The 14,591-nt window shown below is 48.6% G+C and overlaps 1 protein-coding gene across 1 annotated transcript in view; it reads right to left on the bottom strand.

Moving 5' to 3' along the window:
• ATG2B (autophagy related 2B) overlaps positions 1 to 14,591 on the bottom strand; it is a 67,853-nt gene that overhangs the window by 13,620 nt on the left and 39,642 nt on the right. The window contains exons 26-35 of the mRNA XM_037130287.2: positions 14,094 to 14,164; positions 13,409 to 13,485; positions 12,975 to 13,145; positions 11,148 to 11,292; positions 10,314 to 10,516; positions 9,108 to 9,334; positions 8,023 to 8,131; positions 7,027 to 7,221; positions 6,320 to 6,421; positions 90 to 168 (exon numbers count right to left, since the gene is read on the bottom strand). Of these exons, the coding sequence (XP_036986182.2) occupies positions 90 to 168; positions 6,320 to 6,421; positions 7,027 to 7,221; positions 8,023 to 8,131; positions 9,108 to 9,334; positions 10,314 to 10,516; positions 11,148 to 11,292; positions 12,975 to 13,145; positions 13,409 to 13,485; positions 14,094 to 14,164 (1,379 nt within the window). The remainder of the gene's footprint in view (positions 1 to 89; positions 169 to 6,319; positions 6,422 to 7,026; positions 7,222 to 8,022; positions 8,132 to 9,107; positions 9,335 to 10,313; positions 10,517 to 11,147; positions 11,293 to 12,974; positions 13,146 to 13,408; positions 13,486 to 14,093; positions 14,165 to 14,591) is intronic.

Below are 14,591 nucleotides of genomic sequence, written 5' to 3'. Positions count from 1 at the left end.
GATGAAAACTATGTAAGTACATTCTCCAAAAAGCCCAATAATGAAATCCGCGCAGTCGTTACGGACTGTGCCTACTCCACACTCGGTACCTTCCGGATCGGGGGCCATCAGCAGTTCTACTTCTGTAGACAGACTCGTGAAGAAATCCTTCAGGAAGAACAAGGCGTCCTAAAGTGAGAGATGTAGTTGTGAGTAAAAGGAGGGGGAAGGTACACCTGTCTGCCAAGCTTTGAAACAAAGTATCGGGAAGCCCCGCATTTTCGCCAATTATTCAGAGACAGCTATAACTGACGGAGTCCTTAGTAGAGGTCAGACGTTGTTCCTGCTCACTCTCTCTCTGTCTCACACACACATTCACACACACCTCCTCCGAAAAGTGACCTTATGGACGTGAAAATCAAGACACGGAGAGGTTCTCAATCAATGCACGTTTGCATTTTCCTCCCCACCACTGAGCCACTCCATGTAAGCTCTCACTCCCATTGCTCGTGGTGGCATTACCAACAGTGACAGCTGGCACGTTCCGGGTGCTTACAGGTGCCGTCATAGCTCTCTGTCTGATTCCTGCTTTCACCCCGATGTTATACTGCCTTGACACACTCTTCACTGGGCATGATGTTCAAAATGAAAATTTAAAGCAAGTAAAATCACCCATTCAGTTTGGTCTCTTCTGCAATTACAGGACCATAAACAAAAACACGCGGCTCTGTCTTGACGCTGTACACGCGAGCCTCACTGGCCCACTTTCAGCAGCTCCATCTGTCCACCTCACTCAATTTCAAAGAATCTGCCTGGCTCCTGACCATGTTTATAGAAGTATAGATAATAAAGGCCACAAAGGTGTTTTTCTGGGTAATATGGCAGATGGGACTGAAGAACAAGCAGGTAGTTCCGACAGTATTGGAAATACTCTGCTTCTGCAAGTAGGGTGATGGGTTCATGAGTTATTTGTCATGCTTCGCACGTGTATATTTATATATTTATGTTACATACATTCGTTATATGTTGCTATATATGTATGTATGTATCTTTCAAGTATTAGATGTCAACAGTTAATAATATATAAAATGTTACCTTTTGGCCACTAGATGGCGGTATTTTAATGCTATGCTTTTTACTATGCCTGCCTTCAAAAAACACAGAAAATTCCAGGTATAAATGTGCTTTCTTAAAAAAGGAAGATTAAAGAGACAGTGGTTTACCCATTTTCACTATAAATGCACAAAACGACAGACAAAGGGATACTAATCATCAGCTCTTCAAAATGTCCTCAAAGTTTTAGATTCTGGTATTTGTGCTAAACTCTTTACAGAGTCCTAAGAGAAATTTCCTAAATTGAAAACTAGCGACACAGAGACACCTCACAAAAGAAGGTAAACGAATGGCCAATAAGCACATGAAAAGATGCCAGCACCCCAGTCACCAGGGAACTCGGAATTAAAGCCGGCGCGCACACCAAGCGCAGCAGCTGGAACCGGAAAGACAACCCACGAGTCCGGTCAGAGCACGAAGCCTGCAGTTCCGGTGTCGCCGGCAGGAGGTGCACTGGTGCGGCCACCTCGGAAAACCGTTTGGCCTCAGGATAGTGCCACAGCACCTACCCCATGACCCGTGGACTCTGTTTATGCTGCCCAATAAAAAGGAAACCGGCTGGGATGGGAGTAAAAGACAGAAAACTGTACTTGAACAACAGTTAAAATAAAAAAATTAAAAAGCATGCATTCATAAAAAGATGTGTACACAATTTCCCAACAGCTTTATTCATAAAAGCCTAAAACAAGAAAGCGACCTGAGTGTAAACCAGTGAGTGAGCGACTAAACAGGCATGGCAAACCCACGCAACAAAACACCCCTCAGCGGCAGCGCAGACGGCCCCCACGGACACGCGGCTGAGGGGCTGGTTACAGCTCCACTTATGTGACGTGGCGGATGGTGACCGCTCGCTCACCTATGGCCGTGGAACTGAGGCGGGTGGTTGCTTTGGAGTGATGGAACCTAAAAATCTGGTTTATTGTTCATGCCAGACTTGCACTGTAGTTATTTTTAGCTCTTTCAGTGTCGTGCTCTGGCAGTTGAGTAACGATGCTGAACGCCCACCCGCCAGTGTGCACCTGGCCCTGCCGCACTCTCACCGTTTCCAGCCTCGGCTGAGCAGGCGTCCGCTTTCCTACCCGAATGGCCTCGCATCTCATCGGATCACCTGAATCAGGCCCTCACGCTCCCACAAAAAACTCAACGAGGCTGTATCCGTGGCCCTCATTAAGACCCCCTCAAGAGTCACCTCCTCCAGAAAGCCTTCCCTGATCACCCCTCACTCTTTCACACCCCTTGGGAGCCCTCTTGGGGTGGGGCCTCTCATTCTGAGCCCATCTTCATCACCTGCACTGCCCACAGGTGTTAAGCCAGGCTTTCTCTTGGTGTCCCCACACTGCACAGAGATCTTTGAGGGTGTTTATTAATCTTTGTAAGCCCAGCAGCCCTGTATAGAACTGGGATGAGCTTGGCATACAGCGAAGGTCTTGGACTTAATTAGCATATATTCCAGGCAGTGCAATTCTAAAGCAAAGACTAGCTTAGGAGAGTCGGGAGTTCTGCCCCCTTCCTATTCTGAATCTCAAACTGCCTGGCTCTACGACCTTCCTCACCTACTTAGGAGGTCACTCCCTCGGCCTGGTCTCCTGCCCACCCTTCGGGCATGCTGTGCTTTGGCAGCAACTGCGCTGAAATTCAACAGCGATGCAGCTTTTTAAACACATGAGGAACAATGTGTTGCTTTTATACGTACTGCCCATGAGCCAGTGAAGATGAATAAAGCAGAGATAAGCTTGGTAAGAAAAATACTGCTCCACGCATTATTATTCATCAACTGACTTGTTTTCAAAACAGAAAAGGGAGAACACAAATTATCTGCTTTTCTGTTCAGATGACTGTTTGCTATCTCAACAGTCCAGATGACCGGGCTGATCTCAGAAGGGGTGGACGGGAGGGGCTCCGCCATCCTTGGGAAACTGCCTCTCAGGGGCTCACCTGCCTGTGGCTCCGCGCCCAGATGTCTTGGGGATCACTGCTCCTCAGTTTAGCCATTCCATTTACTTCCCTGACTGCTTTCTCTGAGATTAATATTCCCCTACAGTGCCGTACAGTTGTAAAGAAGACATTAAGCTCACTGTTGAAGAAAAAAGTCTATTAAAGAGAACTGGGCTCCCTGAGTCTGGTAAAGTGACGCCGTGAAGGTGTTCCCTGCTCCACTCCTTGCTCACGTGTGACTCCCACAGATGGGGTGTCCCATCACTGCCGCGCCCTGTCCCTGCCAGGCCCGTGTGCAGAGAAACCGAGCTGTGGGCATCGGAAGACCCCGCTCTCACAGCGAGAGACCCAGGTCTGAAGCGCTCCCCGGTGAGTCTGACGCAGCTCAGGGCCACAACTGTTGGAGCTGCGCTCAACTCCTCTGCTTCAGAATACGTTTTCTCTGAGATATGCCTGTTTTGTTTACGAAATAAATATTATTTAAGCTTATTCCTGAAATATCTGTTATGTACTTAAACTACAAATCAGCAGTATTCAGTCAACATTAAGTGAACAAATAACGCCACCCCCCCACACTGACCCCATTTCCAACCCCAACGTGCACCCCCATCAGCTGAGCGGAGGGGGCGCCGCGCCAGACGCAGAGGGTTTCTGAAACCCCACTTACACTCTTCAGCTGTGGCGCGCCTCTGTCGGACATTGCTGATCTTTAACCTTCTGTGCCAGGCACCAAGCCTCACACTTTCACACACTGGTCTCATGTAACCCTCTTTAAAAATAACGACGCGGACTTCCGCCAAGATGGAGACGTAGATGGAGGATCCACCTCGCCTCTGTGCACAACCAAATCTAAGAACAACTATTTTTAACAGCAGTCACAACCAAGCCACACGGAAAAATCGACAATACGGAGTCCAAAGGACAACTAGATACTCGGCTGGACCGGTACGAGGAGCGAGGCCAGCAGCGGAGCAGGTTAGCAAGAAAAAATTCGCGGGGCGGTGCGCGGCGCGCGCAGGCAACCGAGGGCACAGATCGCCAGCCAGCTGGCTGCCGGAGCGCACAGGGAAGAGGCGCGGCGATCGGTCGGTCGGTCGCGCGCATTTACGTGGGGAGAAGCCAGTGAGAAGGGAAGCCGGCGCGGGGCAGCAGGCTCGCGCAATTCCGATCGGATAAACCCCAGGCGTGCGGAGTGACTGGAAACGCTGGGCTAGTGGAGAGGAACGCCATTACTCCCTCTCCGACCCCGCCCCCACACACAGCGTCACAAACCAGCGACCTGAGTCGCCCCTTCCTGGTAAACAACTAAGGCTTCGCTCCGCTCACTTAACAGCGCGAACAGACCAAAAATGGCTCTAGGACAACTCAGAGCCCCAGAACCGATAGACCTAAGTGATGAAGAAATAGCCAGTCTTTCAGATGCACAGTTCAAAACACTGGTTATAAGGATCCTTACAGAACTGGTTGACTTTAGCCACAAATTAGAGAAACATATGGAAGCTAAATTAATTGAAATGAATGGGGATACAAAAGATTCCAATAGCAATGGAAAGAAAATTGGGACTCAAATCAAGGGAGAGAACCAGAAGGAAGAAAAAAATGATCAAACAGAAAGGAATGAAGAAATAAGAATTCAGAAAAATGAGGAGATTAGGAACCTCCAGGACATCTTTAAACGTTCCAACATCCGAATTATAGGGGTACCAGAAGGGGGAAAGGCACAACCACCAGTTGAAAAATTATTTGAACAAATAATAAAGGAGAATTTCCCCCAAGATGGCAAAGGAAATAGACTTCCGAGAAATCCAGGAAGCTCAGAGAGTCCCAAAGAAGTTGGACTCAAGAAGGAACACACCAAGGCACATCATAATTACATTAGCCAAGATTAAAATGAAGGAGAGAATCTTAGAAGCAGCAAGAGCTAAGGGGACAGTCACCTATAAAGGAGTTCCCATCAGACTGTCAGCTGATTTCTCAAAAGAGACCTTACAGGCAAGAAGGGGCTGGACAGAGGTATTCCAAGTCATGAAAACCAAAGATCTACAACCAAGATTGCTCTACCCAGCAAAACTTTCATTTAGAATGGAAGGACAGATAAAGTGCTTCTCAGATAAGACCAAATTCAAGGAGTTCATCATCACCAAGCCCTTATTATATGAAATGTTAAAGGGACTTACCTAAGAAAAAGAAGATAAAAAAGATGAACAGTGAAAGGACAGCAAACTCACAGTTATTAAGAACCATACCTAAAACAAAAGCAAACTAAGAGGATAGCTAGATCAGGAGCAGAACCATAGAAATGAAGATCTCAGGGAGGGTTAGCAATAGGGGAGTGGGAGGAGGGGAAGGGGGGAGAAGGTACAGAAAATAAGTAGCATAGACAGTAGATAGAAAATACATAGGGGGAGGGTAAGAATAGTAGGGGAAATACAGAATCTAAAGAAATTGAGACACATGTTCATGAACTAAAGGGGGAAATGGTGGGGGAGGGGTATGCAGGGTAGAGGGGAAGGGAGGGGGGAATAGAGCAAATGTAATGGCATAATCAATATAAAAAAATAAAATAAAATAACGACGCTACACGTGTTACTATCTCTTCAATTTTACCTATGAAGAAACTGAGGCTGGAGAAGTTAAGTAACTTACCCCAAAACTACCAACTAGTAAAAGAAAATTCGGATTTACACCCAGGTCCGACTCCAAGCTGAGTCTTCACCACCGCACCGCACCTCCACATTATCTTGAATCAAGTTTGCAGAAGATTGCTTTGCACAGCAATTTAGCTCAGAGCAAAGCCCAGAATAATCGGATGAGATGCTGGCTGGAATATGGGCCAGTGGATTTCTCCACGTCTTTCCACAAACCCCTGCTGTCTGTGACCTGTTTAGGTGCCAACGCACTAATCTGTCATTTTCCCCAGGGCAGAAGGGATTGCCTTCCAAGTGCGGTGAGTGAGACACAATCCTTTAAATGTTTCGATCACGCAGCAGGGACTCCATTAAGACTCTGGATACACCCGCACATCTACATTAGAGGCAGGGACGCTGGAGTCAGGATGAGGGGCAGGTCCCAGTGCTGCTCCACCCAGACAACCAGTGGGAGACTGCACGTCTAAGAACGTCCGCCCGCCGGGAGTTCTGGTTCCAAGAGCCCCGAGAACTAGCCCTGTTCCCCACCAGCAGCGGTCTGTGCTAACAGAGCAACTTCCACAAAAGTTAAGTAAGCATTTAACACTACTGAATGAAGCCTGTCATCCGGAACGTGGGGCCGGTGCCTCCTGCTAGCCACGAACCTGGTCGATGTTGAGGCGCAGCGGCATGAGCGACACCCTCAGACAGCATTCCTGCGGCGAGCGGCCCGACTCCGGGCGCACGTGCAACGCCTTCACCGTCAGCTGCCGAGACACAAAAGGGAAGGACGTTTTTCCTCAATGATGACTCTGTTCTCATTTCAAAAAGAGAGACGAATGTTACATTTCCATTCCCTATGTTAGAATAAAAAGTGGACTTGTCTACCCTCCCTCCTTAAAAACCTACATGCAAGTTTTCTGGGTCACACATTCCCTCGGGAACCTGCGGAAAGCTACGGACTCTCTTGGGGTGGGGGGAGGCGTGTAAGGCAGGCGCGGTCTCTGGGTGGCCCACGGAGCCCCTGAGGCTGACCCACAGACTGTGCTGCAGACACGGCAGCCCTCGGCTGGTCACGTCTATCCTACCAAAGAGCTGGACTATCAGCGATCCGAACCCTTCCAGCAACACTACATGTTTGGTGCACATCTCTCTGGAGTTCACGTCATCCTTAGGTAGGATGCAATTTTAACCCCAGAAGCGACAAGCAAAGTAATGTTTAAGCCCTAAAACTTTCAGCAGCATATTTAAAAGGGGTTTTCATATTAAATTGAGAAAAATTATCCAGTAATTCTCCCCAATCTAAATCTCATGCAGTCAGATATAACAAAACCCTTCTCTAAAACTCGCGTAACGGAAAACACAACCTCACCATATTGGAATGAGCTTTCCGAGGCATTTCCTTACTGCAGTACAGGTACAGGAACTTATTCATCTGCGAGGCGGCCAGGCGGTCCCGGATCTCCAGGTCCTGCACGATGAACACCTGGCGGGAGACCGGGTGCTCCGGCAGGCTGGGGCCGCCCTCCGGCCTGCAGGGCGGGTAGACCTCATGCTGGAACTTCACCTGCAGAGACAGGGGAGGGGCACAGGGCCGTCTCGACATTTTAATTCAACGGGGTTTTTCTCTCTGCAAGGCTGAGCATCACTCATCCCAGTCTCTGCATTCTCAGCTTTCCAACCCTCCTTCAGAGAACGTTACATTCCTTCATCTGCTCACTTCCTTACAGATCTGTGTGCACCCCCTACCCCAGGGTCAGCTCAGCTGACATTTCTTATCTGACCTTGGTAAAATCCCTACCCTTTTCAAGCAAAGCCCTCCAAAGGAATGAGACATAAAATGATCATCTTGCACATCTATGAAACGGCTGAAAATGAATCAATGAAAGCGGGGTTCAGGCTCCAAAGCAAGGACACCCTTAAACAGACGGAGCTGACTTCACTATAATATTCCAAGTTAAGCACCCTAACAGAGGACCCTCAGACCGTCCCAGACAAGTAGCAGAATTAAATGCAAACGGTGTCACTGGGGGCCCAACCCTGTTGGCCCCTAGTCACTCACAAATGACCCGCCAGGCCATTGCCCAACAGGAGGCCCTCCCAGGAAGGTGCTCCAGGCAGCGGTCCCCAAGTGCAGCCTGCGAGAAGCAGTGTCGGACTCACCCGCGAAGGCGTTAAAAATGCCTGTCCATGGGCCCTGCCTCTGACCTACCAAATCAGAAACTCCAGGGCCCAGGAACCTGCACCGGGACAAGCCCTCGGGGGGGGCTCTGGTGCCTGCCTGTGGGGGGCAGGGTGGCTCACTTGGTGAGCCCTCACGAGGCTCCGCTTCCAGTGGGGTTTTCCTTCCCAAATGCCATCATCTTACCTTGCTTAACTGTATTTCCATCAAAAAGTCATGGTTTCTTCCTTTTCCCCCACACGCCGTATTGCGTCCATGTCTTGTGGGTGTGTGCGAGGGGGAGCTGTGGGGGCTGCTAGAATGGGAAAAAACACCTCTGGTTAAGGGAATGTTCAAAGAGAGGCCATGACCGACCTCAGGAAAAACAGCAAGATGAGAAAAGAGGATGAGCCCAGAGCTGCCCGAGCACACAGACTGAGTGACTACACAGCGAAACTGGCTTTCATACTGGGACACACCGAGAGCGTGACTTGCATTACCGACCTCACCAAGGCCATCGTCAGCTTGCTACGCCAAGTAAACCCTAACTGCAATGTCGGGGTTCCTGTATCAGGACAGACCTGGACAGGAGACTCTGTTCCTCGTCACTTCAGAAACCCGACAGTCAGAGTGCAAGTCCCAGAAATCCCAGTGAGTACGTGAAAGAATCACAGTCAACACTCAGTGTTCAAAAAATTACTTTTTGATAGAAAAAGCCACTACACAGTCATGCCAAAGGTTGCCACCTTGTGAAGCCCTTTCTGCAGCCCGCCCCCCGGGGAGAATGCCAGCCTGCTCCCCAGTTCGCCACCCAGTTCTCTTCTACCTCCACGGAGTGCCACCCCCGCGCACCAAGGACTCCGGCAGCACGGACCCCACGTGGCACCCGATGGGACGCCGGAGATTCCGGGGTGGCCACGGCCCCTGTCTCCAACGCACTCACGTCCCGCCCTCATCTGCACACACCCGTCTCTCCCTGTCGAACCCAGGGCAGTGTCTGAGCACATCCACTGTAGGGACTGTGCCTCTTACTCAGGCTTTGGCACACAGAGGTACCCGAAAAATTTTGCAGGATGGAGATCACTTAAGTCACCACATTTTACTAAAAATGCAAACACTTCAGACAAGTCTACGCAGCAGAAAACTCTAACGTTTAAAGAGTAACACTTAAATTACAGCTTTTTAATACTACTTTTTAAATAATTCTTAAAATGAGAAATGCTACGTATCTTTCTACAAAAAGAATACGCTGTCCTGCCAGATAAACTTGCGTAGAAATTAATTTAACTTACATGTAACTTTTAGCGGGAGAAGTAGGAGGGGCAGTTCCAAAGTCCTTCCCCCCATAGAGATGCCAAACAAGGGAGACCTCTTTAACGACGTAGCGAACCACGGGCGGGGGGAAGCGCACGGGGGCCCTGCCCGTGTCCGTCTTCTTGACGGGCAGGCTGAAGTAATTATCTCTTATCACAATGGTGTCATCCACCATTATTTTCACCTCGGGCTCCTCCTCCTTCTCCTAAAAGAAAGGAATGGGTAACACCGCTGCCTTGTCTCAGGGAAAACCACTGGTCGTGCTGCCTGTCTCACCGAGACGTCTTGATTCTGCACCCTCTCCAGTAGTTTCAGTGTGTGAAATGGGAAAGTGAGTGCTGACGTTTACAATCACAGAAGATGTTCTGTGTTATCGACCATAAAGGAGACTCCGTTCCACGCAAAGTACTCTATGCGAATTTTCTCTAATCTGGAATCTGACTTTTACTATATGACTGACAATAAAAAGGCGCATTTAGTGTTTGTCGAAGTGTGTGTACGTGTGTGTCTGCACAGTTCTTTAATTCAAAGTCGACCCTGCATTCCCATTCTTCAACATCCTGACCAAACTACTGTGCCCCTGACAATGAGTTCGTCCTGAACTTGGCAGCCTTTATTCTTTCCATTCCCCACAGCTTAGTCACAGAAACACACTCACCTACTAAGTTACCACTAGACAGTTTAAAACGCATGCTCACTAAATGGTGTTTCACTTTGAATGGGGTTCGGTTCTAGCACCGAACCCCTTGGGTTAGTGATGTATCCAAAGCAGACCACACTTTGAAACATGAGCACGACTCTGAAGTGGAGACTGAGTGAATCCATCAGCCCTCAGCCTTCTCCCAAGCCGCGCCCGAGCTTCCCCAGTCCTGGGACCAGCAAGTCTGTGCAGTGCCCCTTCCCACCATGAAACTCCCCACCCTTCAGAGCTACCTCACAGCCCACGACCCTCACAGCCCGACCACCCACCAAGGAGCTTTTACGAGCACAGAGCACTCTTCTCTGAGTCTGAGAGATCTCTCCTAACAACAGGAACGCGTAACAAATGCTTACAAAGCATTGATAGTGAACCACAAAGTATTTCTGAACTGTGAAGAATCAAAATCTGAAGAAATTTTTAGGCCTCTGGTCAACTCAATCTGCGATGCTATCCTGAGGCCTCAGTGACGTCACCGGTGTGTTACCTGAATGGCTGCTCTCGGTGCAAAGAGAATGCAGAAGTCGTCACTTTCGGCGGGCACACCTGTCATGGCGTCACTGATCAAGCGGTGGGTGAACGAGGCGTATGTGGGGCCGGGCTCCTGGGACGCGTTCCCACTCTCGTCCGGGAACAGGAAGAGGTCGGAACAGCACGGCTCCTGAGTGTGCGACTTCTCGTCCAGAACTCCTGGGAAAAGGCGCAGTGCTCAGCCTCGGCGTGCTCGGAGACACCAGCAAAAACATCGAGGACGCGCGTCACCGTGCGCCAGAGCCACAGTGCGTTGAGTGCTTCCACCTGCAAAATCCCCTTTTTTCTCACAATTATCCTCTGCCTATGAATGCAAAGACTAAAAAGAAGTTTGAAGTTCTCTACAAAAAGGGTAAAGGACGGTCTCCTCTCGGCTATCTGGCGTTAGAGAAGCTCAGGACTTTGGCAGCAGCTGGCCCGTGTGCACTGGATTTGTTCGCTGACAGTTCTGGCTTGTGGGTACAGCTCTGGAAGAAACCTCCTGGGCCACAAGGCAAGGGCATATGGAGGGCGGGGCAACAGCTGCTGATGGATCTCCTCCAGACTCCACGCCACCCAGAGCATTTGTTTTGATAAGATACCAGAAAACACAGGTTTTGTCTCCCACTTAATCTGCAAGCCTGCAACACCCCGGTCTGTGCTACTCACCTATAGACACTCAGTAATCACAAGCTGATTGACTAGTGAGTACCCGCCAAAACCCAGGCTTGTTTCTCCTCTAACAAGCCACCTACTGAAGAGTGTGGAAGAACAGGAGTCACGGGCGCCTCGACCGCACCCGCAGCCTTACCGTTGGGCTGCGGCTTCGCGGTGGCGTGGCTGGCCTGGTGCGCATCAGCCTCCTCCATCGCGTCGCTCATCAAGTCTCGCAGCATCTGCTGGTCGGCCTCAGGGAGCACCGGGCCCCGGGAAGGCGGCGGGCCACCGGGGTCTACCTGCAGCCAGAAAGGCTAATGAAAAAGGGCCGCGACTGCCCTAAGAAGCCAACCAGCCCAGGTGATGTCATCCCCGACACACACTCCGCTTCACAAAAGCACCAGACACGGGCGCACACTCACTTTCTATCTTCTGCCCGGTAGCTGTGACATTTGCACCGTGAGTTTTAGTACCATCTGCACCCTCACAACTACCGGCTCATAGAGGTCATGCCATCGCCTCCAAACCAGCCCAGGGAACCGGGGTCGTGAAGAGGCAATGCATCAGGAGAGAGAGAAGGTGGGAGAAGGGCCTGAAGCTGGGGGAGGAAGGAGCTCGCTCCGTAGAGTCTGACCTTGTTTGAGGAAGCCCTCAAACAAGGACTTCCAGGCCTTCAAGACCAAGTTACTGGAGCTCATGGCCTCATCGCTTGGGATGAAAGATACCTCAGCGCAGTGGGGGCACAAAGGAGGGAAAATCTACCACGTGGTACTTCACAGGGTTTAGTTCCAGCCCTGATGCTTAACCCTTTCGGTCAGTGAACTGTGGATTCATTAAATCCACACCACGTTTTTTAAATGTACGCATGACCCTTAAATGGAAAGATCTCCATGACCAGAGAGAAAGGGGGTGGGGGAGGTAGCAGAGGGTAGACGGGGGAAAAATCGTGATGGAAGGAGACCTGCCTTTGGGTGGTGAACACACAACATACAGGTGATGTATTAATTGTACACCTGAAACCTATGTAATTCTATTAACCAATGTCACCCCAATGGATTCAATAAAAAAGTAAAAAACAAGCAAAATAAAAATAATAAAATGGAAAGCTCCAATTTGAAAAGAATAACTTAAAATAACTTTCAATGAACTGGAGAACACGAGCAGAGCAGCAGTAAGACCGGGAGCAGACACATGGCTCCGACTGAGGGTCAGACGGCCCCGAACAACACGGCGAGGCCCCCATGGGGGTGCCCCCCACCCCACAGGCCCTGCTCGGTCTGCACACAGAAGAGGCCTGATGGAGAATGAAAACTCGCTCAGAGACGATAAAATGCAAAAAGCAAACTGGACGTGGTTTGATCTGGACGTAAGAGAGGGCAGGGAGGTGGCACTTGGGGGCCTAAGAAACCACTGCACCAGGAATCAAAACATCTGGGTTTTGTTGCCATTTCTGCTACTAATTGTGGGAAATCACGTAAATTCTCAGGTTTTAGCTTATTCATCTGTAAACAGGCCATCCCCGTGAACCTCTGTACCGCACTGGGTTAAAGGAAATCCCAGGAAGTAACTGAAAACTGGATACTTTCACGGATAACAAAAACGGAAAGTACAATGATACGAACCAGTCTTCTGGTAATAATACCAATAACACCTGCCATCTGTCTTCTCACAGGTTTTTACACACAACTTGCATATAACGAGCTCCTACATGACAAATGTTTTCTTTCCTCAGGACAGATGAAAATAACTTAAGTCTAAAAACAACTACTATGTTGGTTGAGGAGATTAACGTTCTGAGACAAAGGATATCAACAGCAGAATGGTTCCCACACGGGCCCGTGCAATCACCCGAAGGTAAGGCACAGACGGGTGACATTTCCGTTTCTTTTCCACCTTACGGCTGCCTGGAGACCTTGCTGATGTACGTGGCTGGCCTGGGGCAGGGGTGGGTGGTGCTAACGATCGGCGCTGCCCGCCGTACCGTGGGCTTTCTCTGTGGGGCTCCCGGCTTCACCTCCACCCTGTGGGCCGCGTGCAGGTCCCCGTAGCTGGCCATGTACTGAATGAGGTTCATGAGCGCGGCGCAGGAGTCGGAGCAGGTTCTGACGTGGACCACGTCGCTGGAACAGTGCAGCTCGAAGCGCGAGTCCGTCTGCACACAACACGGGGACACAGGGCGCAGTGTTTTCCAGACAGGAGACGGCAGTTTCCTCTTTTCACCCATTTACATTACACACGGTATCCTGTGACTGCTCTGTCATAGGAAATGCGTGTTCACAACTCAATCTTCACTTTAAAATATCTACTTTTGAACGAGGTTAGGTGAGCGGAAAAATTGTTCTAAAGTCAATACATTTTTAGTCTCTCCAATAAAAATTAGACAACTAAAAACTTCCATTTAGTTTAATAACGCACCTGCTCTCCGCCACAGTCAGACTTCACTGCAGTTATGGTTAATTCCAGGAGCCCCATGTCCATCACCCGGACATAGTCTAAAATTTTAAAAAGTAATCAATAGAATGTCTGAGTACAGCTTTCCAAAAATGCCTACCCAACACTTAATAAAACTAGCATCTCTTTGCCCTGGCTGGTGTGGTTCAGTGGATTGAGTGCCAGCCTGCGAACCAAAAGGTTGATGGTTCGATTCCCAGTCAGGGCACATGCCTGGGTTGCAGGCTGGGTCCCCATGGGGGGATATGCAAGAGGCAACTGATTGATGTATCTCTATCGAATCAATATTTCTCTCCCTCTTTGTCCCTCCCTCTCCTCTGTCTGAAAATAAATAAAATCTTTCTTAAAAATGTATAATCTCTTTACACTTCATGGCAGGCAATGCTACAAATATTTATAAATGCAACATAAATATGTTTTCCTCCTACAAAAATCCTACAAAAAATTTTATTTCCTTAGAAACAAAATGTGTCATATATTAAATAGAATATATAATTTGATGCACTTAAGGTCATTATAACTTCACACTAATATTTAATGAAATCCTTAGTTCACTGGCATTATTCCAGAGTTAAGTGCTTTACGACACTCACACAAAAACAATTAAAAAGCATTCATCTATGCCCAGTGATGTGTTTTGAGCTCTCACCTCTATTCAAATTAACAGTGACGGTATTACACTTGTCAGACAGATGCAACGCAGCTTCATCCAAGATTATCCTGAGGGAAAAAAAAAACATCTAAACAACCAACCTCAACTATATGCCACTTGGTCACTATATACTAAGTTGTACCATTCTTTCTGACATATTATCAAAGTCACATGCAGCTTCTAACATAAATGTCACACAGCATTTCTTTAAAACTCACTGCTGATGAGTTCCAGGAATATTTCAGTGGTGTAAAGAATGAGGTTGAATCACCTGCTCAAATTAATGCTACATTTTCAGCATCTTTTCCATAGATGCCCAAATTCAGAAGGTTTTAATTATGAAAATAAAGGGTACCAGGTGTTATGGGAAGTTAATCTATTTTTCTTAAATAAACAAACAACCTCAAGAATTAGTTCCTCCCTCAAAATGAAATGCAGTAATGAAAAGAAGAGATGCGTCGAACCATCTTTGAAAGAAAAACTAAAGACCGGAAG

Source organism: Artibeus jamaicensis, unplaced genomic scaffold (assembly GCF_021234435.1).
Source record: "Artibeus jamaicensis isolate MK-2021 breed Jamaican fruit bat unplaced genomic scaffold, CSHL_Jam_final contig_444, whole genome shotgun sequence".
Lineage (NCBI taxonomy): Eukaryota > Metazoa > Chordata > Mammalia > Chiroptera > Phyllostomidae > Artibeus > Artibeus jamaicensis.
This window is presented reverse-complemented; position numbering and strand designations above follow the sequence as displayed.